Source organism: Ceratotherium simum, chromosome X (assembly GCF_057802395.1).
Source record: "Ceratotherium simum simum isolate JZ-2026a chromosome X, ASM5780239v1, whole genome shotgun sequence".
NCBI lineage: Eukaryota > Metazoa > Chordata > Mammalia > Perissodactyla > Rhinocerotidae > Ceratotherium > Ceratotherium simum.
This window is the reverse complement of record NC_141940.1, coordinates 113,662,480-113,687,704: the sequence shown is the minus strand read 5'-3', so window position 1 is coordinate 113,687,704 and position 25,225 is coordinate 113,662,480. Positions and strand designations below refer to the sequence as shown.

The window sequence follows — 25,225 nt, the reverse complement described above, 5'->3', positions numbered from 1 at the left end:
AAGGAAACACCTATGGGAATCTTAGCAATGCCCTGGTCCTTGACACGGCACAAACTCGGAAGAGCCCTCCAAATCAATACATACTAGAACAGTAGCATCTTCTTCTGGTGATTTGAACAGATTCTCTTAACAAAACTAGAGCCTGAGACTTTAAATCCTTATACCCTATCTTTCAGAAACATTATCTTTTAGAATACCTATTCTATTTTTTAATGACAGTGAGAAGTTGTTTCTGCTATTCTTGAGAGTCCAAGTTCCCCGTTTTCCTTCAGTAATGATGACAGAGAATGCACATTGCTTCATTAGAGCTCTCAGAATATTTAATCTTTCCATTCTGATATTTAATTTTACTGTCAAGGCTCAAAATAAACAGACAGCTATTGAATCTAGGTTCTCTCATAAATAGCTTACATAATTGCTCTAAAATATGCACTAACAGATCAACCGGTGCTCTCAGGGAATATCTTGAGAAAAAGCCCCAAAGCATTTGTCGCCCTGGTGACAGAGAATCTGCTGAGCACTCTCTGAAAGAAAGACCTCCAGCAATACCAAAATGCCCTGTGGTAACCACCTGAATCCACTTCCCAGCAGAAAATACGCCAGCCTCGTCAGAATGGCTTCACTGATGCCTACTGATTCAAGAGTTCTGCTGTTGACTAAGTGCTGTTTGCTGTTGTCTGCCCTAATCATCACAGATCGTCCTCTTTTCTGGGTGAATGATTGCAACCCCAGCCACTGGCAAGACAAGATGACATCTGCTGAAACCAGTGGCAGCATAATGTTTCAGACTCTATCATCCACATAGTGTGTTTGTGTTAATAGTTCTAATCATCTTTACACAGTCAACGCAGCAAACGACAGCCCCATATCCAGTCACATTGTCACCAACTCACCAATACTCTGGGTGCAGCAATAAAGGCTGGTATAACAACCGATGCAAAGCTGGTTGGCTGGTTTTATAGGCCAGAGAGGATGAAAAGGATGTAATACTTTGAATTTTCTAAAAGCTAAATGTCACATTATACAATCACATCTCAGCTGTAGGTATTACTTTGTCTGACAGGTATGACTATTGTTCCCCTAAAACTGAGTTTTCTGCTTCTTAGGGACAAGGTTAAAAGACCTATCATCGAGATAATAGCTGCTTGTCTGGGGTTGGAGAGATGCCCATGGGGCCCCAAGGAGCATGTATGCCTCAACGAGCAAGCCAAGATGAATCTACCCATCACTGACAACTTCACTGTCTCAGTGGAAGTCTTTCCTTAATACCTTATGTAACAGAGCAGAGCTTCTAGAAAAGTATGCCATGCAGTCTCTCACCTGAGTGAATTTATTGCCCCACTAAAATATAACTGGGAACTAGAAGACAGGGTACCACAATGTAGGCAACCACAGGCTTTGCCCATTTGTTAAAAGAATTACCCAGATTTTACCTTAGCCTTCAAAATCATACTACCTCAGTCAGAACCAAGGACAGCATGCTTGCTAAGATTCCTTGGCCAGGGCCGGCCCCGTGGCTTAGCGGTTAAGTGTGTGCGCTCTGCTGCTGGTGGCCCGGGGTTCGGATCCCGGGTGCGCACTGACGCACTGCTTCTCCGGCCATGCTGAGGCCGCGTCCCACATACAGCAACTAGAAGGATGTGCAGCTATGACATACAACTGTCTACTGGGGCTTTGGGGTGAAAAATAAATAAATAAAAATTATAAAAAAAAAAAAAAAAGATTCCTTGGCCATAGGGAGAGGAGTCAACATGAAGGTCTTGGCACCCAAATGCTTCAGGATGTGAACACCTTTTACCAGGCTTACAAAGATCAGTGAGAAGGTGAAACGGGCAGTCTGGATGGCCTCCTCACCTCCACTCCCTGGGGGAGGCCCGCCCTCAGCGTCCTTTCAGAAGGGTCTGGCAGGTCTCTACAGCCCTGAACACCAGACCTCTGCCCAACTCTAAGCCCATGAGGGCAACAACCATATGTTCTCTTCACTTCCCACCAACAGGCATGGTGGAGAGCCCAGAGAAGGGACCCAACAAATACAGAGTGAATGAATGAATGAACATGAAACATAGCTGTCAGGCAGCAGATCCTGAAAAAATATGAGAATTAACATGAAGATTATGCCATTCCGTGCTCGCTTGTCTCTACAAATAAATTTTATAAAGTACTAGATTTCTTTGTCAAGTCTATTCATCAAAGTTTTTAGATGTACTTGGATTCCCAGGGAAGCTCACCAAGACACCAAGATAAGTCTGTGTTGACTTGACCAGCCGAAGCAAAAAGAAGCCGAGTCACACTTCTATCATTACTGCACGGTTTTCGCCGGAGCCTTTCCACCCTTCTGGTAATAGTAATTACAAAGACCAGAATAGTTAACACGTATGCAGTGTTTACCAAGTACCAGGCCCTGTGCTAAGGAATTCATGCGCATCATCTCAGCTAATCTCCTCAACAGTTCAACAAGGTAGGTACAATTATTCTCACAATTTTATAGATGGGAATACTGAGGCTTAGAGACATTCAGGGAGTTGACCTTGAACAGAACAAGTGACAAGGCCAGGATTCAAGCCCAGGTCTATCCAACGCTGCAGCCTTGAGCCACAACCACTACACTCTATAAATGTTTGCCAAACCTCATTCCTGTGTCCTAGTGTTCAAAAACATTTACTATCTGGTCATTTCTAAGTGTTAGCATCCGCTCTTCTCAGGGATGGATTCTGTCAACTGATAACCCACCACTGCAATTGTCATCAGTAAAAATGGCTCAAGTGATTTTGCTTGGTGGAAACTTTCTTTATCGAATGGTGAGCTCCTCTTTGTTCTTTGAATTTTTCCCCTCCTAAAATATGGTTGGGAACTGGAAGCTAAGGTTGCCATTACTTAGACAGATACTTGCCTCTATAGTAGCGCTTCCCAAACTGTAATGTGTAAACAGATCACCTGAGAATCTTGTTAAAAATGCACATTCTGATGCACCAGGTCTAGGGTGGGGTCCGAGCGTTGCTAATAAGCTCCAGGTGATGCTGAAAAGTGACAAGTGTGGTCCATGGACCAGCAGTAAGTATCAAGGATCTGGAAAACACTAGGAAGCAGAATCCAGATTCTCTGAACCCCAAACTCAATTTCAAGAGAGAAGAACAGGTGTGGAATAGAATATCTTTAAGCTAAACAATACAAGCAAGCAAGCTATCAAAAAGCCTAAAAGGTGTGGCCCTAGGCTTCAAACCAATCTAAGGATCTATGGGGCATAATCCTGGTGGGTGCCAACACCATCTACCTTCTTGAACAATTATATCCATTCATCTATGCAGTTCATACACCATCAATGCTGTTTAGTATCCTTGGCAACCAATCTACCAGTATTCTATCCTTCCTGAAGCTCAGCTCCATGGGAATGGTGATGGGTCAAGGCCAGGTTCAAGGTCTAGTAACAGAGCACCCATGAGCATGAAGAGGGCCCAGGTTGGGGAAGGTGGGCAGAAGTTATGCAAAAGTCTGAGCAAAGAGCCCTGAGGTGCAGAACAGGACGGAAAAGACCAAATCGCTGCCCCCTTATAACGTAAAGTGCTTCTAACTTTTCAACACTTCCTGTTACATCATCATCAGAGAAATAATTCACCTGGAGTGAGGCAAACAAAGATGGACTGGCTCATTTAAGCAATGGCATCGTAAAATGGGTTCCCACAGAGAAAGAGAAAGCACAGATCAGAGGTGTGTGTGTATATACATATATGAATGTGTGTGTATACACACGTCCATATATATACACACACACAGACACACATACACACACGCACATCGTAGGAAGATTAGCAGATCTCGCTCTGCGTCCTTAGCTTCAGAAAGTGCTTTTCAGCCACTTCCACAATATTGGCCACTTCACCACCCCCAAGGACGTGCTGTGCAGGACACAGGCAGTCTACCTATTAAATGGAGCACTCACGGGTTCTTGCCATTTCTTTGAGTGCTTAAATGTTCCAGGTACCGCATCAAGTGCTTTACACACCTTATCTTGTTTATTCATGCAACAACCCTAGGATAACGATCACTGTCGCCAGCTGACAGATGAGGAAATTGAGGCTCGTGGAAGTTAATGGAGTTGTTCACAGTCACACCGGGTATAGGGCAGCCAAGGGCTCAGAACCCGGGTCTGTCAAACTAAAATGCCAGTGCTCTTCAACGTTACACTCAACTTCCCCACCCGCATCCCAGGTCCCATCATGGAAGCCACAATTCTGACAGCGTGTGGAGCACTGAGATCAAATCCACAAAGACTTACATTCCCCTCTTTTTCAAAGTCGGGTGGAAGTAACTTCACGAAGTTATCAGGGAACACTCCTCGTCTGCCGTTGAGCTCTCCTTCCCACCAGCCTACATCGATGCAGTCCTAGGAAACAGGAGAGCAGAGAATGAGAAATGGGGCAAGCACCCTCCAGGGAGATCTGACAGCCCTTTTAGAGAGAACGGAGGCCCATTCCTTGAGGCCACTATCAATGCGACAATGGTTACTAAGACTAAGTCAGCACAAACGCCAAAGTCAGATGGGAGAACAAAAGCTTAAGTGTGCGAGAGCTGCTGGCTGGAACTCAACACTCGGTGCTGCTTTTAGATGCCCAGAATCAATAAGATCTGTTTTTTTTCCTTTAAAGATGGGAGGATATGTATTTTCCTTATTTTAATTTTACTGAAATAAAATTATTTCATTAACTGCAAATGTGGTTTAGAAAATATCACATGCACAAATGTTCTCTTTGATTAGCCTGTCACAAAGCTTGTCAAAATTAAAAAGGGCTTTGCGACAGTCAGCCAAGCATAAGAAAAATCACACTTTACGCAAGCTCTTTAATGCACCGCTCTCCTTCACCTTCTCCTTTCGATGCTGATGGGCCACAGTTGTCATCATGAACAGCCCTTCCTCCAGCTTATAGAACTCAGTGTTTGCTTACTAAATGAATGAATAAATCTATTCCCTCTTCCAGATCATACCTGCTTCCCTCTGAATAATCCTTATTCTGTTTATTCACTCATCAAACGTTAATTGAGCGCCTACTTTGTGCCAGGTGCTAGGGAGAGAGAGAGAGCGCTCAGCCTTTGCCAAGTTTTCATCCTGAGCCTGATGGCCTCACGGTTCTCCTGGGCACTCAACCTCATACCATAAAACCACTTATATTTGTCCCACAATCCAATTGCTTGGAACACTGATTTGCTCTAGTTTTGTATCTCGCATTTGTCCTCTGGGTTCAATTCCACTTCTACCACCCCAACCCAAGACTCAGCTGGCCTATCGTAAACCTCCTCGCTTGGGCATTTCTTCCTGCCCAGTGTATGTACAATATACACGCCACTGTCAAGTACACATCCTTGAGTAAAAACCCAATTTCTCAGACTGTGATCAACAACTTCTCAGCTAATGCCCAAAATGAGTGAAGGCTTTCCAAAATACACCAGGAACACAGAGGACTTTTAAAGTTACATCTGAAGGAGGGAATGCTGAAGAAAGTGAGAAGATCACGTTCAGGGCCCATGGAGAGACACTCATGGGCTTCCACAACACCAGTGGCATTGGGGAAGGGGCCAGGAGGGCTCAGGCAGTAGACAGGCAGTGGCCTAGGGCCTGGCTGTAGAGGGCCCTGGAGGGCCACGGCTTATGTGACTCACTTGTGCCCTGCTAGATCACACATTCCAGCAAGGTGAGGAACACATCTGACTTTTCACCATTATAACCCAGCCCATTGCACAATGCCCAGTACAACAAATATTTGTGGAATCAATGAAGACTCTTTCTAACCCTAGTTCTGTGATCTCTTGCAATCCAACACTTGGGTTATTGCAGAACAAGATAGCCTCTATCTACCTTAACTCGTGATGATTCTATATAAATTTACATAAGGCCCACCTCAGGTGAGAGGTAAATGATTACCACCTTCCCTTCCCCCAGTGGTATGTTACAAGGATAAACCGACACTTCAAAAGAGAGCGTGCATTTTGGAAATGGGTCCTTAATCACAGAATGTAAATTCTAGTCCCAACCAACATCAAAAACAGAGACACTTGAAGCATCAAATTCAGATTTACCCAGAACAAAACAAGGTTCAAAAGACTTACAATACGGGAGAATGCTTATCTTTCTTGGAAAATGACATTGAGAAGCCCTGGTAAATATTCTGGTCCTGCTCATGTCACATCACCCCCTAACCAATCTAGCATCAGTCCCTAAAGAAGGGATTCACCAGTAGAGGTGGTGGTGGCAGAATTTGATGGATTCTGAGGTTCTTCCAACCCTGAGACGTTATGTCATCAACGATAGCGGAAAAACTTATGAAGGAGTAGGGGGTGGAATTTCTTTACTCTTAATTCTTAGAAATTAGTCTTTCAATCCAGAAGGCTTTGCTTCTGAGGAAATGCCTGGCACATTTTTTTCCTCCTCTTTTTCTCGATAAGTCCTTCTCATCTTCAAAACCCAACTTGAAACTCACTGTTAGGAAGGTGATTATGATGAATGCTTTATCTTTTCTCTAACACTCACAACTGTGTTAATTTGCACTTCACGATATTCCACTCAACAAACATCTATTAAATGCAAAATACACTTAAGTTCCTTCTGTAGGCACCAAACACTAAATATGCAAGGAACATGATCCCTAACTCCAGGGAGCTTGGAGATTTACATGAAAGAAAGACACACAGTATTATACAAGGTCTTTTTTCATAACAGGTATCAACCAAGAGCTCTGGTACCAAAGAGGAAAGAATCATTCACAGCTTTTCAAATAATCTTAAATCTTTCCATGTGTGAAGGGTTTGCTTATATGAGGACTGGACTTCCCTCCACATTCATTTCAGATCATGTGATACAGAATTAAGTCCACAAAAGGCACTCAAATATTGTTTAGTGCTACATTTCTTTTAAAAGGCTTTCTTTTGAACTTTCTAAATGGTGCAAATCCATGTTTTGCCTTAGTCTTATGCAAGCAGTAACCCAAGAACCAATGTAATGAAACCTTTTGCGTCATAGGTGAGAAAAACCAATAAAGAAAATTTTATCCAGAATATATCCAGAATATCTTTATATCTAGAGTAACTTTAGAACTCCTGCCCACCTACAGGGGAAAACAGTGCATATGACATTATATTTACTATATTCCCATCAGTGGGGAATGCCTTGGATGGTTCCTCTACACTCTGCTTTTTAAGGAATGATTAACAGTGCTAATCATTGCTTCATTCAAGGTAAGAGAGGGAAAGCAGAACACAATATGTCTAACTGTCCTGACTGGTACAGGAACAAATACAAGGCTCATGGGTGAGATAAGCACATTCAAAAAAGAAAACTGCACTGTGACTTAGAATACTAAAAAAAGTGAAAAAAAGAGGCCTGCTGCAAGACAGAAAACAGCCGCAGCATCAAGATGCCTGGAGTGGGTCGGAGATTTTCAGAGAACCGAGGCCTTGTTCTTCCCCTAGCAATAGAAGCTAATTTAAGGGAAACAGGAACAATTTTGACAGCAAAAAGAGAAGTGAAAGTAAGTTCTCTTCAACAAACCAGACAAGAGAACCAGCCTTTTGATGGCAGAAATGAAGAAAGAATTATTCGTATGAGGGCTGGGCACTTCCAGAAGTGTAAAAGAGCAGTGAATTCAATTTATTTATTGAGGACCTAAAACATGTAAGGTAGGAGAGGAATTCAGGAGAAAAAAGAGAGTCATCATATACTTATGGGGCTCCCAAGCTCAGAGCCTTCTGGGAGAGGCAGACACAGTGAATCAATATGGCACAGGGATGCCAGCAGGAGTGCTAGCCTGGATTTAAAAACAAGTAGGACCAAGAGACACCAGGCAGCCAGGAAGGAGAGAATGAGGGCAAGAAGCAAGGCAATGAGAAAAGTCAAGGGCAGGATCACCAAGTGTGAAGGAAGGGAAGAGGGAGAGTGGGAAGCTGGAGTCACGGAAGAGAATATTCAAGAATTGGCGCTTAGGGTGAAGGCAGTGCTTAGCTCCCAGGAGGCTCCCAACCAATGTCTACTGAATAGTGATGTGAGGTGTGAGGCAAGATGGCACCCATGAGTGACCCCTGTCAGAATGGAGGGGCAGGTGGTCAATGACTTGTGAGACTAGAACGTCATCAGGGTGGAGTACATGTCCCCAAAGAGGATGGCAAGGGGTGGGGGAAGGCAGGACAATGAGGCAGTAGATGACCACTGAGGAGAGTGGCCAAAATACTGGAAGATTTTAGGATGACCACATAATTTATTTCCAAACCTGGGACACAATTAATAATTACACCAGAACCACAGGCACAACCCGAGATGATGGTTACTCTAGCAAATTCTGAGATAAGGATGAGGAAAAGGCAGTGTAGGCAGGCGAGGGGATGGCCTCTGAATAAGGCCGGAGTTTGTAGTGGGAAAGAGTAAAAGATTAGCATGCAGATGAAAGTTTCCAGAACAATGATGATTAGAAATAAGCTCTATTGGCATGAAAGCAGAGGACAGTAGACCTGGACCCTTATCGAGAGTCAAGGGTATAGAAAGAATTATATTTCTGACATAGAATGCTCATTCTTCTATGATCAAGTCATTAAAACGGCCAAAATGCTGTCTCTGTGCTTCATCACCAGGTAGATATTACAGTAAAATATGATATTTTTCCTTCTAAAATACAAATGATGTTTTTCCTTTTAAGGAATGAATAAACAAAGCCTTAGGAGTGCTGTACTCCAACCTCTATGTTCTGTACTCTCAGGTTATCCGAGTATCTCAGAGAGAAGGGTCAGAGAGAGAGATCTCAGAGATAGCCGAGATATCTCAGAGAGAAGAGGTGGAGAGCAAACTTGGGCCATCTGATGTGTAAGGGGTTCACTAGTGATAAAAAGTCGGGGTCTCAGTTTCTTGATACACAGGAAAATCTTTGCAAGGTGTAAAGAGCAACACAACTGCTTGTGGTTGTTACTGTCATTACTGTGGTTCTATGGACTGGTCCCAGAGACCTTGAGGGACAATGTAGCCAGGAAAGCTTCTTAATTAAGCTCACAAGCAGTTGTCACGTGACTCAGCACCATCCTCAGGTGAAACACCCTGGCAGCAGCTCACACACTTGGAGGAGGGCCAAGGGGGGGATTGCCATAGCTCCAAGGTGTGTCTGAGGAGGGAGGCCTTGCCAAGACCTCAATGTCATGCCTCAGTCTACTCGATCCTGCCAGAGGGGCCCTAGGGAACATAGCTGAAGTACTCCACCAATTTACACAGCTATGGTGCCAGGGACCAGCTGAGAGCTGCTCCCTGACATACAACCTGTTGGCTGGGGGCCAGTAGTGAGCTCTGATGTGTCTGCATCTAGTCTAGGCACTTCAAATCTTTAGAAAGGACAAACTTGCCACCTGGCTTGTAAATTGGTTATAAGAATGAGCCACAACATCATCTTGGGCTCCATTTTGTCAAGAGTACAAAGCAACATATTAGACCAGTGTTTCTCAAAGCTGGTTGCAAATTTAGAATCACCTGGGGGAATTTTTAAAAATCCAAATGCCTGGGCTACACCCCACACCAATTAAATCACAATTTCTGGGGGTTGGGACCAAAAAATCAGTGCTTTTTAAAGGTCCCTATGTCCTTCCAATGCGCAGGTTGAGAATCAGTGATTTAGACCAGTGCTTCTCAAACTTTAACGTGCATACTATCCACTTGGGGATCTTGTAAAAATGCCAATTCAGATTCAATAGGTCTGGGGCAGGTCTGAGATTTAGCATTTCTAACAGGTTTCCAGGTGATGCCAATGCTGCTGGTCCATGGACCATACTTTGAGTGACAAGGTTCTAAAAAATGGTAAGCTCCTTGAAAACAGATGATCTTTATGTAAACTTTTGTATCCACCAAATACCTAGCACAGTGCCTGGCAAACACTGATTCTGAATAAATGTTGACTGAATGGATTAATTGATGGATGGCCCAATCTTCCCCCAGACTACTAATCTACTTCTCTCAATTTTCAAACATTAGAAGTGAGGTCAAGTTGAATGAGGAAGAGGTAGGTATAGATTAGCTACACAAGAAAGCTTTATCTATATGATCAGGCTTACCTGTTGGTCTATACTGAATTTATTATTTGTTCATAATTGTAGTAACAACTTAAAAAGTACCTCTAAAAGGTAGGCCACATTTTCTCAGACACTATAAGTGCCCTATGTGAGTTTATACCAGAATTTATTGCTTAGAAATGGACATATCAAAGCGAAAAGTGAAAAGATGAAAATGAGTTTACCAGCTGGTCCAAATGAAAAAGAAAAGCACTCTGCTTTGCCAATTCTCCTGGTGGTCAGCTCTCCCCCACCCCGCTCCCTAGTACCAGTTTCCCAGAAGTTATCCAGCATGGCTGTTTTTCATAACCTTCTCTGATAAAAGTGGTATCATTCGAGGAGAAAGTGAGTGTTGTACAATTTTGGTGTGGCTGTTAAGTGAGCCTCAGAGTGCCCTGAGGGGATTTCACACCCTCAGCATCCCACCAGCAGTACGAAAAGCACTGTTTAATATTTACTAATGAACACCTTCTGCATGGAGCTTCAGAGGGACTGTTGAGAGAAAGCTCCATAGACGCTGAAGCCCAGGAGCACTCAGCTCTGCCTTTGCTTGTTAATGCCTCCCCAAGAGATGCAATTATTCTGCATGGCTGGGATTTCTGCTCAGAATTTCCAGCATCCCCATAAGTCAGTTACTAAAGCAGGCTCATCCACATCATGGTTTATGAGGTAACAGGGAAAAAAAGAGAACCATGGTCTATCTCAGTGTCAGAAGAAATGCCTGGCATACCACAGTAAATGAGATAAGCCAAGGAGACGGGCCCAGGGACAAGCTCACTCCAGAAAATGTCACATTCCAAGGGCCAATAGCCTGGGATCATTGAGGCTTAGGCAGTCATTCACTGCTTGGTGCTACTGGGAAGTCATGACCTCAAAGAGTTCACCTACTTGTAAAAACTCCCGACTTTTTATTGGGCAATAACTTACAGATTTTGCCATAATAACTTTTGATTTTTTCATTTTACATATTGTATAACTGGTAACAAAAAATTGGATGAGTAACGCACAAAAAGCAGTAATTAAGCTTCCTTTTGGTCATGCCAGTATTAATTGAAGTATGCACTGATGTCTGAAAACTGTATTCAGAAATGTCCCCCATGTCTTTCATAAGCTACCCATACCATAACTCACATTTTCCTGCTTCTTCATATGTATAGCAGTTTGCGATTGTATGTTCTCAACAACTGGGCATGCTACATTGTTGAGAGACTGGATTTTGTTGTTTTCCTTGCAAGAGTGTTGAGTTTTGTCATGGTGCGCAAGTTACTTGCAGATCATCTTGACCTATCAAGGCTTGGTTTCAGGCTTTATTTGGGTGGGTTTAGGGTAGCACTATTCCTATGGCTGCCTTTTCTGTGTTCTCAATTTGATGCCAGGTGTGTTCAGCAAAGTTTTTCTGCTCTGCTTGGTCAGAACTCCAACATCTCCCATCACTGGTGACCTCTGGGATATTTACTCAGCTCACAGCCCACACGCTCTCTATACTTATTTTCTGCCTGGCCTGGTGGAGTCTTGCCCTATTGATGCACAGCTCAGTATTTGGCCAAAGACTCAAAGGACTCCCATATACAGACTTCTGGAGCTTTTTCTTTGCACAGCTTGTTCCTCTGCAATTCCTGGCCCTGAAAATTGCAGCCACCTTGGAAGCCCTGAATTACAATCTCTGTTTCCACTATCCAGTGAATCTTCTGCTCTCTGTTTGGGCTCCACTGCCCTGTGCTGCAATTTAGAGAGTGCCCCCAGGCAAAAAGCCAGAGTTGATGTGGAACTCACTTTATGCTTCTCTTCTCTCAAGGATCACATCCCCGTGCTATGTATTGTCTAATGCCTAAAAAGAGCTGGGTCATGTATTTTGTCCAATTTTAAAATTGTCTATGGCAGGAGAGTAAGTCTAATACCCTTTACTCCATCATGGCCGCAACCAGAAGCTACATTTTCACTTAAAAAGATTGTTTCTTTAATTAGAATGAATTTATTTTATTCTAGATATAATAGAACTTTAAGTTCTATCTTTAAGTCTGAGCTATTTCAAGGTCTGATTCCCAAAAGAAGTCCTAGAGAAAGAATTTCTGAAATAAGATACATACGAGGGTTTTTAATTATCCCGGAGTTTCCTTTGCTAGTCATATATACCTTTCTCTAACAAGGAAGGCGGAGCATTCCCTAAGGAAAAGTAGAGTCGGTGTTAAACATCTTTATATGGAAAAGTTAAATACATGCAGTAAGTTAGTGCCACTCAACCTTTTTTCAGATAATGGTGCACATATAAAATGATAATATTTCGATGACATACTGCTGGAGGCCAAAAGTTGTTGGAGGCCATCAACCCAGAGGAGGGTTCCAACCACTTAAGGCCCTTCCCATCCACCCTGGAGAGCTGAGGGGATCACTACTCTACACTCCTATAATCCCCTCATAGCACATGGGTTAGGAAATGCTACAGACATAACCTTTAAGCCTAGATGTCACTAAGAAATGATAAAAAAGCTGAACCCAAATCTCAGTCCCCAGAAAGAGAACAGAGCTTCCACAGACGCTATGAGAGGCAGGCAGGCAGGCAGGCAGGCATCAGGAAGGCCCGAGGGGATTTTAATAGGAGACAACTCAGCAGAAGCCCCAAAGGCCTCAGTGCTGACAGCCTGTTTCCCTCTTAGAAAAAGATGCTGCTACCTGGAACCTATTCAGAGAACAGCACCCAATAGATACATATTGCCATATTGGCCCAATTCCAGGGTCACCATTCATATTGGGCACCTCCTGGAGTTGTGGTTTGCACACAACAAATATATGAGAATTGTTTACTGATTTCATTATTTCATTTGCAGTTTATATAATCTTAAGTCTCAGGACATATTTATGCTTTTAGCCTTTTTTCTAACAGCTGAATGAAAGAATTTCTACTCCCATAAATCTACTTCAAAAATCATGTGAAAAGGAGATATTCGCAGAGAGGGCCTTTCCTGTGTATTTGTAATCTGGCTTTAAGCATGACAAGAGACATTAACATATGAGGGCACGTGAACAAGTCATACACAAAATGCAAATCGTTAAGGTAGCACTGTTATATTTTTTTGGTCCATTTAAATATCATCAAGTATGTGAAGTTATGTAACAATATGTTTTCATAGAAACTTCTCATTTTCTACTTGTTAGGTCATTTACATTGAGATGACCACTTAAGGCTAAATTTTAAAAGCTGTTTCTAATGGCACATTCGGCTCCTCCAAATCACATGGCTAATGGCACAATCTATCTCTCAAGGGTGAGTCTGAGTTTTCATTTATGCTTAGAGAACTGGATTGATTCTGCATCCAAATACAGGCTTTTCTTCCACTAAAAAGATAGTAGATATAATAAAACAACACTGCCTCATTGACAAAGACACCGGCATTTATAAAGCATCTCTCATTACGTTTGAAGAGATTTTCTTAGCTCCTGCACCATCTCTAAGAGACACAAAGAAGGCTGGAAGGGTGAGGGTGGGGGAGTATCTTCGTTTCTGGGATAAGCACTGGGAAGGAATACGAGGGGAAGGGCATAGCCATGATCGTTATGAAGGTCAGGACCATCTAAGCCAGCTACAGCAGCTATGGGTAAATTCCTAAATTTCTACCTTCTATCTCCATTCTTCATGAGACAAATCTACATTCCTTTTAAGCCTTCTACTAGGAAAACTTATTCCTTTGCATAAACATTTGTTTGGGGTATTTTTCTCTATACTCAGCAAATGTAGCTTCTAGGCCTGTGCAGTGAGGGAAAAATGCAATTCCCAGGTCAAATCCCGGCCCTCAGTCTGCTCAGCTGAGTCCAGGCCTGACTGGTGGAGTGTGGCTACACTTGTCCACCACCCTGGGGGAGAAGGGGCACTGGGGTGTGGGGGTGGGGAGGAGCACAGAAAGACTCCAATATGGGAGATTCGTGGTCTTGTATTACAAAGGATATTCCCAAGAAGACTCAGAACAAAACCAAGGTCCTTAAAATTTATGCAATTACATATCAGGCTATTATTTACTAAACACTGGGCTCAGATGGCCTTGTAAGAAAAACCAACCAACCAACAACATTCTCTTAACAGTATCTTTGCAGAGCAAAAGTTTTTAATTTTGCCAAAGCCCAATTTAGCAGTATTTTCTTTCACGGATTGTGCTTTTGGGGTCATGTCTAATGACTCTTTTCTCCTATGTTTTCATAAGTAACTTTTTATGCTTTTTGTTTTACATGCAGATCTATGGTCCATTTTTGAGTTGATGTTTGCATAATGTGTTAGGTTTAGGTTAGGGTTCATTTTTTCTGCCTATAGATGTCCAACTGTGCCAATCTTTTCTTGAAAAGATTATCCTTTCTTTCTTAAATTTTCTTTCCACCTTTGTTGAAAATTAAGTGGCTGTATTTTTACAGGTCTGTTTCTAGACATTCTATTTCAGGGGCCAGCAAATTATAGCCCATGGGCCTTATCTGGCCTGTTACCTATTTCTGTACAGCCCACAAGCTAAGAATAGTTTTTACTTTTTTTTGGTGAGGAAGATTAGCCCTGAGCTAACATCCATTGCCAATCTTCCTCTTTTTGCTGAGGAAGATTATCCCTGAGCTAACATCTGTGCCCATCTTCCTCTATTTTGTATGTGGGACGCCTGCCACAGCACGGCTTGATAAGTGGTGTGTAGGTCCACGCCCAGGATCCAAACCTGCAAACCCCGGGCCGCCAAAGGAGAGCGTGAACTTAACCATTATGCCACCGGGCCAGCCCTAGTTTTTACATTTTTAAATGGTTTCACTCATGTGTGGAAGACAAACAAGCAAACACATAGATAAGGAGAACAGATTAGTGGTTACCAGAGGGGAAGGGGGTCGGGGGCGGTGAAAAGGGTAAAGGGGCACATATGTATAGTGACGGATAAAAACTAGACTATTGGTGGTGAACAGATGTTTCTATACAGTTTCTATACAGAAACTGAAATATAATAATGTACACCTGAAATGTATACAATGTTATAAGCCAATATGACCTCAATAAAATAATTTTTAAAAATATATTAAAAGAATCAAGAGAATAATATTTCAAGGAATGTAAAAATTACACAAAATTCAAATTTAAGTGTCCATAAATAAAGTTTTATTAGAACTCAGCCATGCCTGTTCATTTACATATGATGCTTTCGCATAGATGCAACAGAGATTGTACTGGCCCACAAAGCCGAAAATATTTACTCTCTGGCCTTTTACAAAAGAGTTTGCCCAGCTCTGGTCTAGGATATGAGGATCCTTACATACATCCATGCAGAACCTCAGGGGCTCTCTGAACGCCACTGTAAAAAAAAAGTACTGTAAGGACAGAAGCTTTAAATAGAACCTCTGAAAGCCCTAAGGAAGGCAGAACAGGAATGCGTTTAATAGCCGGCTACCCTTTCCAACTAGGACCAAAATACAAAAGCCTTAAGTAAAACTATTCTTAAAAGGATGAATTTTACTGCACTATATAGTTAACTATAAAATGGGGAAAATTTAAGTCTAAAAGGTATTTATTTTTAATGACATTTTTCTTAAATATCTCTATGAGTCATAAACTAAGAAAAAACATTTGTAATGGGAAAGATGACAGGTTAATGTCATGAATATAAAGTATTTTTTATAAAAATCAATTGGAAAATGACACATAAAATTTTCAACTTGAGTAATCATTTTTAAAAATGCAAACACCTATCAGATTAGCAGAGATCAGAAAGAATGATAATAACCAGGGATGACAAGGATAGGGAAACATATTCTCATATACTCCTGTGGGGAGAGTAAATTGGTACAATCTTTCAGAATATCACTTATATGCCTTTAAAAGGCACTGAGGTAGCATCACATTTAGCAATTTATCATCAGGAAATAATAACAACTGCTAACATTTATACAGCACTTACTATGAGCCAGGCATTCTAAGTGCTTCACCTACTTTAACTCATTCAATCTTTACACCACCAGGAGGTAGATGCTATTATCGTCCCATTTCACAGATGTGGAAACTGAAGCACAGAGAGATTGAGCAACCTACCCAAGGTTACACAAGTAGTAGAAAGTGGGAGAAATAATTACATGCACAAGATTTACAAACAAGGTGATGACTACATGCAACATGGTCTAAAATAGGGAAAAACAAGAAACAAGCTAAATATAAAAGAGAATTGTCGTACTCCATACATTAGGATGCTAAGGAATCATTTAACCATATTGCCCATGACAGGCACGATATATTCTGGACAAAGAGGGTTACAAAATAGTGTGGGAATGATATGATCTTATTTTTATTTTGAACTGTAATTGTGTGCGTGTGTGTGTGTGTGTGTGTGTAAAAAGTCTGGAAGAACATAGCTCAAATATTAAGAGAGGTATCTGAAGCTGGTAAGGTCACGGGTGATTTCAACTTTTCTTTGTATTTATCTATTTATCTTTTCTGTTCTTATTTTATCTCCAAGTGTAAGTATGATTTATGTAATTTTATTGTTTTTATTTTTTATTTATTTTCTTTTGTGAGGAAGATCAGCCCCGAGCTAACATCCATGCTAATCCTCCTCTTTTTGCTGAGGAAGACTGGCTCTGAGCTAACATCTATTGCCAACCCGCCTCCTTTTATTTTTTTTTCCCCAAAGCCCCAGTAGATAGTTGTATGTCATAGTTGCACATCCTTCTAGTTGCTGTATGTGGGACGCGGCCACAGCATGGCCGGAAAAGTGGTGCATTGGTGCGCACCCGGGATCCGAACCCAGGCCGCCAGTAGCGGAGCGCGCACACTTAACCGCTAAGCCACGGGGCCGGCCCTGATTTATGTAATTTTAAAGTATTACTTAAATGTGCATCCCGTGCCACTTTCCATCTCAGAAAAGTATATTTTAATAAAATGGAAATGTGAATGTAAAGAGCTTTGAGATACCTTAATAAGACAAGGGCTATATAACTATAATAAATTACTTTCATCCCAAGAAAAGTTGAAATAAATAATAAAGGAGAACTTCAGGGAAAGTACTGACCTTAATTTCAGGATAGTTCAATATACCAAGAAAGAACTCCCAGTCATTGGGCATTTGTCTTTTCTCCTTCCTATAATAACTTATCATAGCAATAACTATAATTTAACTTTTACATTTCTAAAGCATTCAGCCACAATATCTCATTTAATCCTCACAACAGCCCTCTCAGAGCAATACAAATAGAAAGGTTGGAAATAGAAAACAGAAAGTTTCTCTCTAATTCTTTAAGACATCTGCAGATTTTTCTGTGTGTCGCAGGAAAAAAGTATCCCAAGATTGTGTTGCAAGGATTACTAATGTCCTGACACTAAAGCACAGCAGTCTAGAGAGAGATGACAATTAGGTTGAACAAACACAGGGTCCCTTTGGACAGTTTTATGTAATTTGTGGAGACACATAAAGCTGGGAATTTGCATCAATTGCAAACTCATCTGTCCACGAAAAACCTGCAATCGCCACCATCAAAATTCTGGGGTGGCACTGTTTTGACTGCCTACTGGTAAAGGAAAGAGAAATTTTCTCCTCCCTCAAGTCCTATGTTTACCATCCTCACTTAATTTAAAACTGTGCTTGTGATGGTAACCAAGGAAGAGTTTTGATCAAATGCACTTATGGTGTCAGGAATCTTCTCACCCGCCCCAGGGGCCCGGTTCCTTTAAAGAGGAAGACAAAACAGCAGCAAACTGTATTCCTGGGGATTTCGAATACTCTGAGGAGGAGACATATTGCGACTTCTGTCTCCAGTAAGAACGTATGCAGTCTAACAAGACAGACCATACTGCAGGAAATGCATCCAATGACATAAATGACTCATTTGCTGAATACTGACATTTTTCAAATGTGTGTAAACCCAGATGATCCCAGACCTATGCTTAACTTCTTCATTCCCTCATAAAACATGTCCTTCTAATGGGCCTGTCAGCATGTCATCATTCTCAGGGTGACACCTGCTAATTTACTCCTCACCCTTGAAACCACATTTAATCCTAGCATTTTAGCTCTGCTAAAAGCTTCGGCAGTTCAGAGAGAAAGGGTCAAGGCCAGCAATCTATTTAGCTGATCGGCTCTCTTATACCAAGCTGAGAACCTTTCTTGAGATTCCTAAAGCCACTTTTCTTTGAGGAAACATCCTTACTTCCTGTGGGGCGGGAAGCAGGGAGTCTGGAAACATTTTTCTCTTGAATAAATGTTTCAATTAATGAATTAATGGGAGGGAGGAAGGAAGGGAAAATAAACATTAAAACAAACAAAAGAACATATAATCATAGAATGACTTAGGAAGGAGCTCAGGACTCCTGCCTTTCTTTCTTTCTTTCTTTCTTTTCCCCATGGTAAAAGCAGAAAACTAAGTGGCACCCGGGGCCCAGAAGAAAAGAGGAAGGCAAAATACTCTGGGCATGGGAGGAAAGTGGAGGAAAGAAGAGGGAGAAGAGGGCTTTGGACACAAGAAGAACCAACATTAGCCCTGAGCCGAGCTCATCATTTCCTCTGCACTGACCATCATTTCATTTCTGTAGAGGTGACAATGGAATCAGAAAGTCTTGGATGATCCTGACCCTAAAGATCAGAAACATGGACACCCAAATGCAAGTGGATGGGGTAATGGTGTGGTAATATTGTTTTCCTGATAAAATAATGATAATGTCATTAATGTAGACAGAAAATCCCACAGGCACTAGATATCCTGCAACAATAGGTGACTCAATGAGAAGACAAGAGTCACCCCTGGGAGTGACTGAGCCCCATCTGCCACAGGCATCCGACTGGCCCCCAGGAAACTTGGGCAGTAGCGCCCTGCCTAGCCCCCACATTTAGGGTCAGGAGATGCCTCTGCCCTGGCTCTGCCACTGACTTGCTGTGAGTCCCTTGGGAAAGTTGCTTCTGCACTCTGGGCCTCTGTTTCTCCTTGTAATCTGGACAGATCACCCATGGTCCCACCTAACTCCCAGGGCTGCTGTGAGCCCAAGATCGGGAGAGACTCGTGAGGAAAAAGGAGGGTGATGCGGGGTCCTGGGCTCTTGCTGCCAGTGGCCCAGAAGGGTCCTGCACTTCGAAGCTACTCGTGCTGGTAGATCGAGCGACTATTAAGTCAAATCCTCAACCGTTGTCTAGGAAAGGAGGGAGGAAAACCCCTTGAGGTAAAGACGAAGGAAGCTGCGTTAGCATTTGGTGCTACCTCTGCCCTCAAAGCAAGTCTAGCTCCAAATATCGGGGGTCCTTGGTTTAATACATTCCTAGGAAAAGGTGAAACCCCCAGTTTGTATTTCTGCTGTGGTCACCATATACTCCTGCCTTCTCTAATCCTCTGGGTTCCCTTTTTCTTTAGGGAGCATCCACAGGATTCCTTCCCTGAACACCAGCACTGGCTTATACATGGCTTATATATGTCTCTTTCCCCTTCCCTACATCTCCACTGCTCCATGATTTTAGTCAATAATATTATCTTTCTTAGTGTTTATTTCCATGCTGTCAAATACACTTATACCCATGAAGAAACAGGGGGTTATGTCTGCTTTATTAAGGGTCAAAGACACAGCTACTAAGGGGATCCTTTTTATAAAAAATACCTAAAGATCCTTGTTTACAAAGATATCACATAGGAAGCCCTTCCTCCCACGTTAGGGGGGCTGGGAGGAGAGGGCCATCACTCTGAGGCCAGGAGGCTGTTGGCCAAGGGCAGAAACATCGTCCCTCTCCACAGCTGGGCTCACTCTGTCACAAGCAGCAGTGGCCAGGGCAAGGAGCATCCTTCAATGGCGGCCACCGTCACAGCTGAGCCTCAGCCTGACCCCAGCAGGCTGCACTCAGCCCTTCTCTAGGGAGCTTCTCTGGTTGGAAACCAGACCCAGAGGCTTCTGAACCCCTTCAAACATGCTCTGAGCACAAATCAGGAAGGTAGGGCTGGGGGTGGCAGGAACACAGATGAAGGAACTATTTTTGAATGACTAGAAATAAAAGCTAAACACAGGTGTGTTCTGCACAAGTGGAAATGTTCCCAAATCCACAAGAATTCTTTATAAATAAACTAAAAAACAAACCACTCGGGTTGCCACATTTCATCCTAGTTTCCAGGGATACACACAAATAGTTCGGGTCTTTGCACATTATTTCAGGAACCGCAGAGGGCTCATAGGCACCACTAAGGGTGTCTGACTCATTTTCTAGAAAGCTACACAAAGTTACAATCTAGAGCTAAAAATGAGGGCAACGCCTGCCCTGTGACTCCTGCCACAGCCCAGAAAAGCAGGGCAAAAGGAAACCACCTAACTGACTATACAACAAAAACACCGGCAGAATTTGGGGTAAATTGAGAACCTCTACAGCAAAAGCAATCGAATTTAGAGAAGAGCAATTCAGGTCTTTCATCTCAACTCATACATACAACAAAGAAGCATATCAAAATGCATACTAAACAAATCATGATGAAAATATTCACTTGATAGTATCTATAAGACACAGTGATCTACATGAACTTCTGGGTGATCCCTTAACTCAGAGCGAGAGATAAGCATTTCCTACAAGGGCAGCAAGCCCCAGACTCAGACTCCATTTTCCCCATTTTCAGCAGGCCAAATATTTATGGAATATTTTCTCTCCAAATTCTTGCTGAAATCTCACCCACTGTGAATTCTTACCTATTTTAGGTAGATTTTCCACCATTGTTACCTACTTCATATCATGGCATTCCAGCCCCAGCAGCAAACTGGGCCCAGTCACAAGACTCCTTACATTCCCATTTCTGAGGTCAGAAAAAGAGCAGCCAAAGTTGAAGTGACAGTTCCTAGGATTACAGGTACCACTAGTGGACCCCTCCCTGTGAGAGGTACTTTATACATAGCATCTTCGTAAATCCTCACAGCAGCCCTATGAGGTCGGCTTTATGGCTGAGGAAACTAAGGCTCAGAGGGGTTAAGTGACATGCCTAAAGACACACAGCCAGGAATGGTGGAGCTGGGATTCAAACCCTGGTTTCTCTGAGCTGGTAGCCTATGTGGCACTTGTCATTTTAACGTGCTGCTTCCAACAAACTGGAATGCTGGGTCAAAGCTGGCAGATGTTTTATGAGAATAAAAGTCAAAATCTGCAGAAATACAGGATATCAAGAGACCTGATTTCACAGATCATATAAAATAATAATAAAAACAAAATTATAGAGCCTAAGGGACTTTTTTTAAGCAACGAGCTCTAAATGGGCGCAAGCACATGCTGCAGCACGAGTTAAGACCGGCTGTATTATTAGCTAGCAAAAAACCAGCTAGGTGGATAGGCAGAGGGCCTCCCGGGCAGCAGGAACATGGTCTGGGTCAAGTTAGGGAGGACGCACGAGCAGGATGGGGACACCCCCAGAGAGTTCGTGTAGAACAGTGATGTGGAGCAAGGCCAGAAAACCAGACTGTGGCCAGACCACCGGGGCATGTGCATGCCAGGATAATCTAGCCAGATTTTACAGTAAAGGAAGGAAAGTTACTAAAGACTTTTGTCGGATTAGAGGGCTGACAGGGGCAAAGTGCTGTTATGGGATGATAAAAAGAAGGGGCCATGGTGCGAGGGATGAAGCAACTCTCCACCCTTGACCACCCTAGGGCTCTCCAGAACAGGTGCTGTGGAAGGTGCTGGAGAAAGGAGGAGGGAGGAGGCCTGGCTCTCTGCTCATCTGGGCCGGGGAGGTGCAGACCAGCCTGGGCCTGGCTCCACCATGGATAGGAAGTGACAGGGACACAGGAAGGCAGAATGCCTAGGCTCTGCTGCTGCTGGGCTCGGGGATGGGGGCACGGCAAGAGCAAGGGAGGCACCCTAGGCCTGAGGAGCAGGATTAGCATGTAAGCCAGGTCAAGAGGCCAAGTGCACATTTTGCAAATATAATAGTAATATCTGTAAGCTGCTTCACAGTTTCCAAACTGCTTCTAAATACATTAAGCTATGAACCCAGGGAACTCAGGTGCAACTCTCAGGACAGTCTTGAAAGCAGCCTGTCACATCCGCCTGTCCCTCCCTCCCCACTATACGGATGGGACCGGGAGAGAGTCCCTTTCTGACTAAGCTCTTGAGAAAAATCCGATTCTTTTTACCAGACTGGATCTCAGACTGGGAGGTAGGAACGAAACAATCAAGACGAATGTGTTCTCATCATATGTAATCAAATGACAAAGGACTGGAATATAATATGTTAAGGTAGAAATACATGTATTCAGATAAGAGACCATCCATGGTGGTTTTTTCTTTTCCCAAAACCTTATGAAATATTACTGACATATCTGTTTTTCAATTAAACAGAGGCTGCCCCCTCCAAACAAAAACAAAAAGAGGAAAGTGAGTCCCCTCATTGCAAAGAATGGCAGTTATTCAATTCTCTGATTGCTTTATCATCACAGGGGAAAGTGCTCTACCCCTGCCCTGCAGGACTAAAGCCAAATGTCTGTGCTAATTTTCAAAGTATCTGTGTTATGCTTCACACCCATCTAACGACTTCCTTATTCCGTGTGTTTGGTTAAGGGTCTGATTCAAACCAGGAAATGCACCGTGCAGAGCAGCAGCCTGAAGGAGGCACCTCTGAAGGACGGGGAGAAGGGTGGTAAAGAAAGAGAGGAACCTCTCTGCCTCCTCAGCAGGAAGGAACAGGAAGGGCAGCATTTCCCCTCCTCTGATTTCCTCCTGCCACGTCCAACACCTACAGAGATACACTGCAGTAAGTTTACAGGAGAATAGTTTACAGGTCAAAAGATGGACGAGCTCTTTTTGGGCGATCAGAAAGCAGGGAACAGTTTGCTATTCCAGAAAGGCGTCCTTAGCATTGTCTAGCCCACCACTTTTGTACAGAGTAGGTATGAGGGCCAGCTCTCGCCCTAAAATAATTTGTCCTTTGTCAAGCCACTTAACCTCTGGGGTCATTAGTTCCCTGGCATCTCTGAAAATGCACAACCTCCAGAGCCATTTCCTAAAGGTAAACGTCCTTGACTATAAAGGTAAATCCTACCCACCACGTTATGGACAAACTTGGGGGCTCAGGATGGGAGGCAGGCAACACTGCGGTCCCCTCCCTCTCAGTAATGGCCAGAGGCAGTGGGACCCAGGGCCTACCTCCCACCCTAACCCCCTGTTCTCTCTCCCCTTTCCCTGCACCCTCCACCTTGCCAATGCTTTCCCAAGCTGCACAGGGACAGGCAGCCAGGATGATCCCCTAGTCATGCTTGTGCAAAGGAATTCCGCGTTCCCTGCCACTCACTCGGATACAAGAATAAACCACCTCACCCTTCTTAAAGACTGTTCAGCTTTCCATTGTATTCGACCATCATAAAAATCCTGCACTTCAGAGAAAAGGCCACATATTCTAGGAATCGCTTAAATGATATATCTCTCAACCACCTACTTGGTGAGCACCATTGCATGAAAGCATAAACAGTACATGGTCCAGGCTCTGTTAAGCTGCTCACTTCACACAGATTTTATAGCTCTCTGTATGTTTACAGGGCTCTGCCTGTAATGATAATGAAATCGTCCAACCTTCTTAGCCCAGACAAGACAGGCAAAATTCTCTCAGGTGTGCTACCTGTCTTTGATCTGAACAGCAAACATTCTTTAAGTGTTTTCTTTTTTTTTTGTGAGGAAGATCAGTCCTGAGCTAACATCCGTGCTAATCTTCCTTTGTGCTGAGGAAGACCGGCTCTGAGCTAATGTCTATTGCCAATCCTCCCTCTTTTTTTTTTTCCCCAAAGCCCCAGTAGATAGTTGTGTGTCATAGTTGCACATCCTTCTAGTTGCTGTATGTGGGACGCGGCCTCAGCATGGCTGGAGAAGCGGTGCGTAGGTGCGCGCCCAGGATCCGAACCCGGGCAAAGGAAAACCGGCTCTGAGCTAATGTCTATTGCCAATCCTCCCTCTTTTTTTTTTTTCCCCAAAGCCCCAGTAGATAGTTGTGTGTCATAGTTGCACATCCTTCTAGTTGCTGTATGTGGGACGCGGCCTCAGCATGGCTGGAGAAGCGGTGCGTAGGTGCGCGCCCAGGATCCGAACCCGGGCCGCCGGTAGCAGAGCGTGTGCACTTAACCGCTAAGCCATGGGGCCGGCCCCTTTAAGTGTTTTCTGCCTGTGAGGCATGACCTGCCTTTTTAAAGCCCTTCCTTGAATACCTCATGACACAGAGCTTTGCAGGGCTGAAACACAGGGCTGCTGTGGAGGGCGGGCTCTCCAGCCAAGCAGGCCGCCTTCCAGGTTAGCCCTTCTGGGACAGACTTTTCCTGCACGGCCATGAAATCTGCAGCTGGCTCCAAGGCAAACAGAATCTATTTGATTTTCAAGTTCATTCATTGGGCTTAGCCTGATCAAAAAGAAAGATGCAAGATTCTTCCTCAGGAGTTCAGGACCATGACAATCAAGCGTTTCAAGGGCTAAAAGAAAAGCTCACAGCATCCAGTCAACACCCCAAAGCGGTTCACAGTTTAGAAGGCAGGAGAGAACTTTGTTTACCTTATTGATGAGAGTGACTATATCTCCTTCTTTGATTGTCAATTCATCATCATTCTGTGCCTCATATGGAAATATTACTTTGCAGTAATCCTTGGCTGTAAGAAGAAAAGAAAATACAACCTTTAAAATGCTTTATCTAATGAGATGGCCCAGGAGAAGGTGTTCTCTATCACATTAACTTCAGGGAAAACACACTTAACAGATAGGATATAACTACTGCATAAAGGAAGGGTCACCCTCAGAAAACTACCTCAGATTGCTCATTTGGGGCTCATGCATATTTATTCTCTTCATTTTTTCCCCTCACAAATCATATGACGTCATGAAATGCCATTGCCTTGCTTCTCTCAAGCATAAAAGCAAAAAGGTTTCCTTGGTCTCAGGAAAATAGACGTGTATATTTTATATACTCTTTATATACTATTTTATATACCCTTCGGGCGCATGCCAAAACAGACATAATCTACAAAGAGCAAAATGCTTAAATTTTGCTCTCACTGCCTTCTTCCACATAACACTAAATCAGAAACAGGACATTTGTGTATGTTACAAAGCTGACATGGTACTCAAAACAATGAAAAAGACTCCATTATGGTACATCTTAAGATAGAGATGTCGACGTATTTGTATGTGAACACATGTCAACCACAAACAGCCAACAAATGCTGACCAAATGTTCTTTA

The 25,225-nt window shown here is 43.1% G+C and overlaps 1 protein-coding gene across 3 annotated transcripts in view; it reads right to left on the bottom strand.

The window, feature by feature from the left end:
• SH3KBP1 (SH3 domain containing kinase binding protein 1) overlaps positions 1–25,225 on the bottom strand; it is a 326,276-nt gene that overhangs the window by 66,030 nt on the left and 235,021 nt on the right. For all 3 annotated transcript variants that reach the window (XM_087427608.1, XM_087427607.1, XM_004435176.3), the window contains 2 exons: positions 24,543–24,637; positions 4,274–4,381 (listed from right to left, as the gene is read on the bottom strand). In XM_087427608.1, the coding sequence (XP_087283734.1) occupies positions 4,274–4,381; positions 24,543–24,637 (203 nt within the window). The remainder of the gene's footprint in view (positions 1–4,273; positions 4,382–24,542; positions 24,638–25,225) is intronic.